This window comes from Protopterus annectens, chromosome 5.part1, assembly GCF_019279795.1.
Source record: "Protopterus annectens isolate FY-2018-M chromosome 5.part1, PAN1.0, whole genome shotgun sequence".
Classification (NCBI taxonomy): domain Eukaryota; kingdom Metazoa; phylum Chordata; order Ceratodontiformes; family Protopteridae; genus Protopterus; species Protopterus annectens.
This window is the reverse complement of record NC_056736.1, coordinates 580,682,215-580,694,625: the sequence shown is the minus strand read 5'-3', so window position 1 is coordinate 580,694,625 and position 12,411 is coordinate 580,682,215. Positions and strand designations below refer to the sequence as shown.

Below are 12,411 nucleotides of genomic sequence, written 5' to 3'. Positions count from 1 at the left end.
GAGCACTGCATATCAAGCACTGAAGAAGAATGCCTGGCGATGAAGGGCTGCAGAGTGCAACATTCACTTACTCAGGATGCTAAAGGGAGATAAAGTACATGCAAAAACCCTGATGGCTGCCTGAATCACAACCTACCACCTTAACCAAGGGGAATGAATGGTCCATGTAAGGTCATGAGAGCTACTGCTGAACAGGGATTTAAAAAAAAAAAAACAGAAAAAAGCTTGAACTGCTTTTTGTTGAACATCTGCAGGATTCTCCCTGGCTTTTGTTTTCTCTTCACCTTTTCTGGTCAATTTTTTTCAGGTTCTCCAAATTTCATCTTTGCTGACATTCAGGCAGTGCATTTAGTAATAAGTAACAATTTTACTGGCCTTTTTCTTCTCAGTTTCCGTTTTCACAACAGGAGAGCTGAAGTTAAGCTGATCATCAGTGTGCAGCCATCTTCAAAATGTTTTTTTGTCTATTTTTCTTAAATATAAAGTTCCAGTGGGCAATGCCCTTTTTCAGAGAAGGCCCAGGGAGAAACCTCCTGTTAATTACATTTACAATTTCACTAAATATGCTAAAGTGGGGGATATGTGTGTATGTATGTATGTGTATATATATATATATATATATATATATATATATATATATATATATATATATATATATATATATATATATATATATATATATATACATACATACATATATATATATATATATACACATACATATACACATACACACATATATAGATACACACACACACACATCCATCTGTGTGTGTGTGTGTGTGTGTGTGTGTGTGTGTGTGTGTGTATATCAAAAACACACACAGTAAAACGAGTGGTATAAAGAAATACATTTATGGTAGTAACAATGCTAGAAGTACATTTCAGTACAGAAAAAAGTATCTGACAGACATTCAGCAGTTTGCACATCTCAGTTTACAGTGTAAAAAGTTACTGTATTAAAGACAAGTGTATGTATGACAGACAGACGGGCTATCCACCATGACATGACAGGGGTTAGAGAAATCTGTCAAAACATACAAGGTGAAATATGGGATTTGATGTGAGAAAAGGAGTAATCACAACATTAACCAGGCAACTACAGTGATCCTCTAATACAATCCAAGAACACTGCCAATACTGAAGTGCATGCTCAGAACAAAATACTAGACGAAACACTTAACATGTAATTTTACACTAAAGGCAGCATTTATGCTGTAGCTCTAGATGCAAACCAATGTATTAGTACAGGGTAAGGACCAACATGTCTACAAGTTGTTTTTCTAGCAACTATAGACAGATTTTTTTTTAAAGACTTCAAAATTCAAATCGATAAACAGTAGACAAGTAATTCCACTCCATTTCTCTTACCTTGCGCCGATGTTGACATGACGACAGATGGTGTGGATGACACTACAGTTGTTACGGCAATGGTGCTGGGGATCACCGTAGGTGAAGAGGTACTATTGCTACAAGTGATTGTAGGGGACGGCTGAGTAGCTGTAATAACCACTGGCTGCTTCTGTGTTGTAGGCGTCACGATGGACGTTGGGACAAGTTTTGTGACTGTGGCATAGCTGTGGGACTTCGAAAGTATATTGGGGACAAACGTTGAACTTGGAGAGGTGGTCACAATGATTACCTGTAACATTAGAAAAAAAAGTTAGGTTTCAGTGTCAGGTAGGATTCAATCAGTTTAATTCAGACTAGCCATAACAAAATCTCAAACATTTACTGAAATTTTGAACTTGTCCTGTTCTGTGTCATTATATTGTTTTAGCCGTTTTTCCCTTAAACACCAACAACTATTTTAAATAATGCCCTGTTTTTGCATTTATGATTATTTCTCTCTTACCTCTCTAATTTCTTGGCATGCCTGTCTCGAAACATATTCCAAGCAAACCACCACAGGAAGAAAGAAACCGTTACTGTCCTGTACTATTCCCCATCTCACCTCTTTAAAAAAAAAAAAATACACAAATGCCAGATGGCTCTAGCAAAATAAAAGTAACTAACAAATATGGGGCAAGGATACAACTCATTCGATCTTCTGCCTAAAATCACAATGGACTTGTACTGCTTCTGCCTGGGATGACAATTCAATGAAGCTAAGGCTTTATTGCTCCAGTCTTTCCAACTGCAGGTTTTCAAAGCCCAGTTAACTATAAACACTGCAAAGACGTGAAGCACAAATGCACAAACTACCTCAAAAGACAAGAGTTGATTTAGACAGAACCAAGCATACCCCAATATGCTTCCAAAACTCACAAATTGAGGGAGTTCGCTACTGGTGGTGATCATGTACAAGGCACAACAAAAGGAGGCCGAGTTGTGTACAGGCACTTGTGCATTCAGTTGTCTGAATAACTGGCCAATGAGACAGCTGGTCCAAAACTCGTATGAACAGCATCACATAGTGTATTCAAACTTGTGGCATGAGGCTGACCTCTAGCAAGCATTTAAACAAATTAATACAATCAATCAATGGTGGTAAATAAATACATTTGTACATTTACCTCAGCTACAGAGAGATCCATCGTTGATAGCTCCTTGACTGGGCTTTTCCATCAATTATGTTACACAACATTTCAGAAAAGTTCACAGGACACAGACATATGAATATCCATTCTGACCAATGCTACAATGCCACTCTCAGATTTATAAAACCAACTTTTCCCCTAAGCCCAACAGTTTAGCTAGCAATTATCTCCATGCAAATAACAATGAAGGTTTGACATACAAAATTAATAAGAAACAAACTACATATTTTCCTTACTGGCAGGTCATATTAACAACAGACACGGAATGGAGGAGATACCCACACACAGGGATGACGGGAAAATATATAATTGGACTCATCAACATATAGGAGGGGTCGGTTTCACAGACTAATTCAATAAGAACATATAACCATCAGCTGATCTATGCATCAACAGGGATAAATCCTGGGCAGCAACTCATCTGGCTGGATGGAGCTGGACAGCTATACCAGACAGTACTCAGGTGGTTAAATCTCACAGTACTTTCCAGAGCAGATCAAAGTGTTAAAGGGCTTCAAGAAATAGGTGACATGAAGAACAAGTACTTGCAACACAGGCATTTATGAACATAGACAGCCTTTCATGCAGTGGAGTGGCCTCTGACCTCAGCATTAAACAACGGGCAATTACTCATCTTTCAACAAAAGAAAAGGCAGTGGCAAAACATTTGGAAAGTGCTTGCCTGGCAACTACAAGCATTTTTCACTATGGTAGACAGGAGGCAAACAAGTGATGTGCATATTTCTTAACTCATCCTGGTAATACTAAGCAGATGGTGAAAATCCAGAATGTGGAGGGATTTTTTTTTTTATTCTGGTTTCCACTCCTGAAAAGAAAACTGGAAGATGAATGGACTGGTTTACAGACAATTGCAAAACTCTCTCTGGAAAAAAGACAATTCTTCCTGAGGAAATATGCGATTCTTGAACAAGCTCTGACAAGGTTTTCTAAAGAGGAGGGCCTTAAACTCCAAAAGTAAAAAGCATGAAAAGGTGATAGCAACCAAGAAATGCATATTTCAAAAACTAATCTTCGACCACTCTGGGCCTATAGACTGAAACAGCAGACAGACAAGGTTGTCAATGAAAAAGTTCAGCTCACATAGACAAAAGGGTTTTCAAAAGGAGGAGAGAGAGACAATTCTCCTTAAAGAAGCTTTGTACGTAGCAGGTGCTAGGCTACAACACTGTTTTCCACAACATCATGATGTTCACAATTACTTGACATATGGGTGTAAAGTACAGTTGTGTAAAATCTTACAATAAAGGCAGATGTCCTTCTTTTTACTTTTGCAGTATTCACACCCTCCCACCTCCCCTGGTCCACTGGTATTCTGGATGTACTGGGTAACTCTGTTTTCCTTCGACTGTCATTCCCACTGGGGCTCTCAGTTCTGAGGATGGTACATCCGGACATCAACTTTATGCCCCATGTGTGTGACATATGGTGTACCTTAAAGCAACCTAAGGCTTTGGTATATTGGCCAGACATCAGGCTGCCCTTGGCAGGGGATCCCTAATGTAATGAATATTGCAACAGTGAAATGGAAGGACATCTTACAGTATTACCCACCCCGGCAAGCTGCTCATGTGTGGGCATGTCTCACTAGATTAATGGGAAAACTAATTTGGACACTGGCAGTTTTTGGATAAAACTGCATTTAAAGTTTCACTAGCGCCAATTTAATGCATGCTGACACCTGCTACTCTAGCATCTTTGAGTTTATTAGAGTGATTATTAAAAATCAGCCTCTATTTTAAACTGCTTATCCTTCAGAAAATGCATTCTGAAATACAAAGCCTGTTATCCCAGCCTAGACAGTAACACGCTATAAACCGTGTGTGTGGTGGTGGTGGTGGAGGGGGTACTACAAGTAATTTAAGCCAACATATGCACCATGATCATGAAATATATATGGCCCAAATAATAACTACACTTGAGATACAGATGGTTGGTACACCATCCACTGGGGACATTCTAGGATAAGACCAAAGAACTTTCTTGTATCACTGCATTACCACTGACCCAAGTCCACAAAATCACTTCCCACTCTCAGACCATCCCTTCCAAAAAAGAAACCAAATAGGCTTTGTTCCTTCTTTCCTAAGCTATGCAATCTGACATAAGCCTCCCAATCTAGAAGATGGAGAACGCATCCAGTGCTTCCTCTCCTTGGCTTTGAACCAGTGTCTGGGGTTGGGAGATGGAGGCGAGCAGGAAGAGCACCAGCAACACTGGAATTAGGGAATAAATGTGAGACTATAAAGCATCAATCACATTTGTGAAATATGGCTTTGCAAAAAAACATGGCAGAGAAAGACTGGACATTTGCTGACTTTGTTAAACTTGTTGGGGGGACTGACAGTCACATACCCTACTTCATGTCATTAATGTTTGGAAGAACACTAAATGGAAAAAAAGAAAAATTAAGTAAAAACAATAGTATACAGGTATGTTATAAAGACACTAAGTAAACATGTACTTTCTTTTCTTTGTGAACTTTACGAAACAAAGGCATTACAAAGTAAAACGAAAAGAATGGCTGGGCAAAAGTGCATTTAAGTTAATAGGCTGTCATCTTGGGCTATTAGGGTCGGGCTGGGGTCTAGGAATGCACTGTTTATAATATATGTAGAGTTCAGAATTTTTCTTTTACATAGATGAATCTCTGGATTAATGCCCTTGGCTTAAATTTTGTGTGTGTATGTGACTGGGCTTTAAAGAGACCACTGTGAATGTAATGAACAGTTTTCTTTAGCAAATAATTAAGTGCGATTTGAGAAGTCTGCAGCTGAGGGTAGCTACATGTTCTGTTCTTATGTTTGCATGCCAACAAGCTGACTACAGGTGAAGATAATAAATAATAAACCAATGTAAAGTGTAGTAGTAGGTCAGGAAAGTCCTACAATGTTTTTTCATCCAGATACTCATATTTAATAGGTGAAACCAAACAGTATACACTGCAGACAATACGACAAAAAATATAAAACAGAACGACACTAGGTTAGGTGCTTTTGCCTGATGCAATTCTGTGCAGACTTCATCAGAATCTAGTGTGTATAAACACACAAGTATTTTAGCTTCCAGGTCAAATTGCTTAGTGCAAAATATAAAAATACATTCAACAACCCTAAACAAATAAAAATTCTACCTTAAGTGTGTACATAAACAAATAAATATCCAAAAAAATAAAAATGAATACATGAAAATTAACAACAATAAAATCACCCTAAAACAACTTGATCCTCAATATTGCCAAAATGAATAAAAATGACCCATGCGACTATATAAATCATACCCATTCACTAAATTTAACACACGCACACACAAAATATAACATAAATATATTGCATTTTATATATATATATATATATATATATATATATATATATATATATATATATATATATATATATACATACATAAATATATACACACATAAATATATATATATATATATATATATAATATATATATATATATATATATATATATATAAAACACACACACACAATATATATGTTATATACGGGTCTATATTAAAATCTGGACTGTTTAAAGTTTGAATGCATAAAGATCGAACTTTATGCATCGAACTCAAACAATCGAAATTAAATAAAAATATTCCTACAAGAAAAAAAAAAAAGTGTGGCTCCCCGCACCCCCCCGCTACTTAAATATACCAACTCCGAAAACGCACAACATTGAAGTAAATGGAAATCTCCCCCTACGGAGATTTTTTGTTTAAACATTCAATGTAGTGCACTCCAACAAAAGCAGCAAGCAAATAACTCCAAAATCCAAAAAGTAAACAAAAGCTGTGTCAGTACGAAGAAATTTATTATAATCCAAGCCAATAGTAAGCACTTTCGTCTCTTATGCAAGAGACTTCTTCAGACTATGGCTTTACCATAAAAAACATATGCTTTAAATACTACATTAATTAACCTTTAAAAGCACAGTGACATAAAAATGCACAGTGACCATGCATACATTAATGCTTCAATCCCTTTCTTTTTAAATACACTACAAACTTTTCCCTGTTATTTAAACCTTGAGGGAAACAAGCATTTAGTTTAACTTGCCAACAATATTCTAGCCAACCTAGTTCTTCAACATTTACTGACTTAATAGTTTGATGCAGAGTGTCCAAAACTATACATTTCAAATTAATTTTACATTTCTTATCAACATAATGTTTGCTCACAGCATTTTTTGTATCTCCATTACTAATAGCATAATTATGTTCATAAATTCTTTTGTATAGTTCTCTCTTTGTTCTTCCAACATAAAATGATCTACATTCTGAACACATTAATAAATAAATAACATTTTCTGATTTACAAGTAAACCTCCTTGGGACTTGGACTACTGTTTTCCCCACTAATAATTCACTACTAACAGTAATTAAATATTGACAATAGTTACAATTATAGCATTTAACCATCCCTTTTCTTACCTCAGCTTCTTTAACTTTATTTAGTTTACTTTGAAAAAGATCTTTAAAGTTTCTAGCCCTTTTCTGTACAAACTTGGGTTCATTCCCTATTTTCTCCATAATTTCACTATTTCATTTTCTCCTCACTATATTCTTTATAGTGTTCGAATCTGTACTATTTTGCATTGCTAATGCTGTACTATAATTTTTGTGCGTTTTATCACCAACATTCGTATTGCATTATTTCCAATATTATTCCTCTTAATTAATTCATCAGTGAATAACCTTTGTACTTCATCTTGAGGGTATCCCTCTTATTTCCATCCTTTTACAAAAAATTAAAGCTTCAAACTCAAACAATTCATCATCTTTAGTTAAATTACTGATCCTTTTAAGTTGTCCCTTAACAATATTAACTTTAGTTCTTTTAGGATGCAAACTAGAATAATGCAAATACATATTATTTTGAAAATCTTTCTTATAAATCTTAGAAATTAATGTATCATATTTATATACTGTCAGATATAAAAAATTGATTTTATCTGCATTATAACTATATGTAAATTTTATATAGGAACAAACATTATTAATGTAATTTAAAAAGTTATTTAACTCATTAATAGTACCATCCCACACTACAAGGACATTGTCAATAAATCTTAACATCTTGACTATATGTTTACTATGTTCACTTTCTAAAATATTGGCTATTTCTCAACCTTGCATAAACACATTAGCATAACTAAGGGCTGGAGCAGCACCCATCGCAACACCATTTGTTTGGACATGTATTTGATCATAAAACTCTAAATAATTATGGCTCAAAACTAAATTAATCATCTCCATTAGTAATTCTACTGTACTTGGGAGAACACTTTAGATTCTAATAGTTCTACCCTTAATGTCTCCATTCCTTCTTTATTCGGAATCATGGTATACAAAGAATTGATATCTAATGTAACCAGTATAAGTGAATCAGACACCTGAATCTCTTCCAGTTTTTTTATACAGTCATAACTATCTTTTATACAAGTCTTACCCCTTGGTACTACCCTCTGTAGATGCTTGTCAACAAACACTGACATCCCTTCAGTTTTGCTATTTCTACTTACCACTATGGGTCTTAATGGTGGGTAATCTAGGTTTTTATGGATCTTTGGAATACCAAAGATCCTACTTATTTTTGGGTTATTAGATAGATTTCTTTTAGTTTTCTCATCAATTCTTCCTGTGTAGAACCATTCTTCCACACAGGAATCAATTAATGAAAATCCCTTTCTTACGTCTGACATATTCACAGGTCTATAAAAATTTATGTCAGACATTTCTTTCATTTTATTTTCATAAACAACAAACTCTTCTTTTAATATTCAGGAATGTTTTCACCTTTTAGAAAAAGATTTCTCTACATTGAAACGTCTTCAGTGGGACAATTTATTCTTTGAGAATTGTTTGAAAGCAAAACAAGTGCAGAAAGGGCTAAGAATAAAAAATCTACCAGCAGGTAGAGATCTGCCTAAAGTTCTCACAGAGAAATGGCTTGAAATTAATCAAAAGGCGGGGCTTCAGTACATGGAATTGCTTATTGAAACTAATAACATTAAAATCAGTGATTTAACTGCCAAAGTGAAAACTAACTTCAGCGTGTTAAAAGACAATACTTCCTTAGAGAATTTTAACAGCAAGATTAGTATTATACAAGAGAATTTACTCAAACTCAATGAAGAACTATGGCAGAGAAAAACTAAGACATTTTTCAGAGACCGGAATGAATACGCTGGGGGTGTGGCAGTGGCATATGGGACAAAGTAATAGTGGTATGAAAGAATCCTATGGAGATGGTGCAGTAATAGAAGATGAGTTAAATGTTTTAAGAAGGTCTGAAAGACTAAATGATAAAACCAATGTGGCTGAAACTTCAAAGACAACCACTGTGAATGAAAGAATGGAACCCAGAGTTGGGCAAGAAATTAAAACAACGGAACAAGCAGTTAGACCAAAAACAAAGGAGGCCAACAAAACCAAACCAACAGTAATGGAACCTCAGCAAAAAGGAAATGTAATAGCGGAAAATAATCAAGTTATTGATGTGAATCCAAGAACTGACAATCAAGTGAGATCATGGGCTCAAGTGATGGCAGATGGAAGCAATGATAAATTTAATTATTTGAATAAACAGCAGCAACGGCCACAAAAAAACTGGTATGGCAGAAAGGGTCCAGGGAAAAACTGGAACAGGAAACAACAATACTGGAAGACTTGGGTACTGCAAATTTCAAAATTATTAATCTATCCAGTAAAAAAAAGTACAGTTTTGTACCTACTATAAATGTAGATGTTTGAGTGTACACCCTGCTGCAGTCATCACACTTGGGTTATCCTGTCGTCAGGCGGTCCCCGCAGTCGGCTGGAAATCCAAAGTCTTGGTCCGGCGTCGGTTGCTGTCGCTTCTTTCCTGACGTCAGTGCCAGGAAGTATATATATTGCATCCGACACCATTTTCTTCAGTTTTTCTTGCCCCAGATGTTAGGTGCCCCCAAAAAGGTGGTCAGTAATTAGTACCAATTTAAGAAATTTTAGCACAAAATCCCTCCAGCTATAAGCAAATACATCAGGAAGGTCTCCTTGGTTGGAACCCCCCTGAGGAAGGCTGTAGATGTAGCTGTTGCCCTGGTAGAGTGGGGCCTAATGGTAGCAGGAACTGGTTTTCCATGATGGGTATAACAAAAACGAATGCAATGTCTTATCCATTTTACTATCAGTAAATATATATTGGCAATAGTTACAATTATAACATTTAACCATCCCTTTTCTTACCTCAGCTTCTTTAACTTTATTTAGTTTACTTCGAAAAAGATCTGTACAAACTTGGGTTCATTCCCTATTTTCTCCATAATTTCACTATTTCCTTTTAAAATTCCCCAGTTTCTCCTCACTATATTCTTTATAGTGTTCGAATCTGTACTATTTTGCATTGCTAATGCTGTACTATAATTTTTGTGTGTTTTATCACCAACATTCGTATTGCATTATTTCCAATATTATTCCTCTTAATTAATTCATCAGTGAATAACCTTTGTACTTCATCTTGAGGGTATCCTCTTATTTCCATCCTTTTACAAAAATTTAAAGCTTCAAGCTCAAACAATTCATCATCTTTAGTTAAATTACTGATCCTTTTAAGTTGTCCCTTAACAATATTAACTTTAGTTCTTTTAGGATGCAAACTAGAATAATGCAAATACATATTATTTTGAAAATCTTTCTTATAAATCTTAGAAATTAATGTATCATATTTATATATTGTCAGATATAAAAAAAATTGATTTTATCTGCATTATAACTATATGTAAATTTTATATAGGAACAAACATTATTAATGTAATTTATAAAGTTATTTAACTCATTAATAGTACCATCCCACACTACAAGGACATTGTCAATAAATCTTAACATCTTGACTATATGTTTACTATGTTCACTTTCTAAAATATTGGCTATTTCTCAACCTTGCATAAACACATTAGCATAACTAAGGGCTGGAGCAGCACCCATCGCAACACCATTTGTTTGGACATGTATTTGATCACAAAACTCTAAATAATTATGGCTCAAAACTAAATCAATCATCTCCATTAGTAATCCTACTGTACTTGGGAGAACACTTTAGATTCTAATAGTTCTACCCTTACTGTCTCTATTCCTTCTTTATTCGGAATCATGGTATACAAAGAATTGATATCTAATGTAACCAGTATAAGTGAATCAGACACCTGAATCTCTTCCAGTTTTTTTATACAGTCATAACTATCTTTTATATAAGTCTTACCCCTTGGTACTACCCTCTGTAGCTGCTTGTCAACAAACACTGACATCCCTTCAGTTTTGCTATTTCTACTTACCACTATGGGTCTTAATGGTGGGTAATCTAGGTTTTTATGGATCTTTGGAATACCAAAGATCCTACTTATTTTTGGGTTATTAGATAGATTTCTTTTAGTTTTCTCATCAATTCTTCCTGTGTAGAACCATTCTTCCACACAGGAATCAATTAATGAAAATCCCTTTCTTACGTCTGACATATTCACAGGTCTATAAAAATTTATGTCAGACATTTCTTTCATTTTATTTTCATAAACAACAAACTCTTCTTTTAATATTCAGGAATGTTTTCACCTTTTAGAAAAGATTTCTACATTGAAACGTCTTCAGTGGGACAATTTATTCTTTGAGAATTGTTTGAAAGCAAAACAAGTGCAGAAAGGGCTAAGAATAAAAAATCTACCAGCAGGTAGAGATCTGCCTAAAGTTCTCACAGAGAAATGGCTTGAAATTAATCAAAAGGCGGGGCTTCAGTACATGGAATTGCTTATTGAAACTAATAACATTAAAATCAGTGATTTAACTGCCAAAGTGAAAACTAACTTCAGCGTGTTAAAAGACAATACTTCCTTAGAGAATTTTAACAGCAAGATTAGTATTATACAAGAGAATTTACTCAAACTCAATGAAGAGCTATGCCGGAGAAAAACTAAGACATTTTTCAGAGACCGGAATGAATACGCTGGGGGTGTGGCAGTGGCATATGGGACAAAGTAATAGTGGTATGAAAGAATCCTATGGAGATGGTGCAGTAATAGAAGATGAGTTAAATGTTTAAGAAGGTCTGAAAGACTAAATGATAAAACCAATGTGGCTGAAACTTCAAAGACAACCACTGTGAATGAAAGAATGGAACCCAGAGTTGGGCAAGGAATTAAAACAACGGAACAAACAGTTAGACCAAAAACAAAGGAGGCCAACAAAACCAAACCAACAGTAATGGAACCTCAGCAAAAAGGAAATGTAATAGCGGAAAATAATCAAGTTATTGATGTGAATCCAAGAATTGACAATCAAGTGAGATCATGGGCTCAAGTGATGGCAGATGGAAGCAATGATAAATTTAATTATTTGAATAAACAGCAGCAACGGCCACAAAAAAACTGGTATGGCAGAAAGGGTCCAGGGAAAAACTGGAACAGGAAACAACAATACTGGAAGACTTGGGTACTGCAAATTTCAAAATTATTAATCTATCCAGTAAAAAAAGTACAGTTTTGTACCTACTATAAATGTAGATGTTAGAGTGTACACCCTGCTGCAGTCATCACACTTGGGTTATCCTGTCGTCAGGCGGTCCCGCAGTCGGCTGGAATTCCAAAGTCTTGGTCCGGCGTCGGTTGCTGTCGCTTCTTCCCTGACGTCAGTGCGCCAGGGGTATATATATATTGCATCCGACACCATTTTCTTCAGTTTTTCTTGCCCCAGATGTTAGGTGCCCCCAAAAAGGTGGTCAGTAATTAGTACCAATTTAAGAAATTTTAGCACAAACACAAAATCCCTCCAGCTATAAGCAAATACATCAGGAAGGTCTCCTTGGTTGGAACCCCC

General features: G+C 35.4%; 1 protein-coding gene across 1 annotated transcript in view; it reads right to left on the bottom strand.

Moving 5' to 3' along the window:
• EMSY (EMSY transcriptional repressor, BRCA2 interacting) overlaps positions 1-12,411 on the bottom strand; it is a 1,287,433-nt gene that overhangs the window by 811,342 nt on the left and 463,680 nt on the right. Inside the window, exon 7 of the mRNA XM_044072832.1 lies at positions 1,372-1,642. Within this exon, the coding sequence (XP_043928767.1) occupies positions 1,372-1,642 (271 nt within the window). The remainder of the gene's footprint in view (positions 1-1,371; positions 1,643-12,411) is intronic.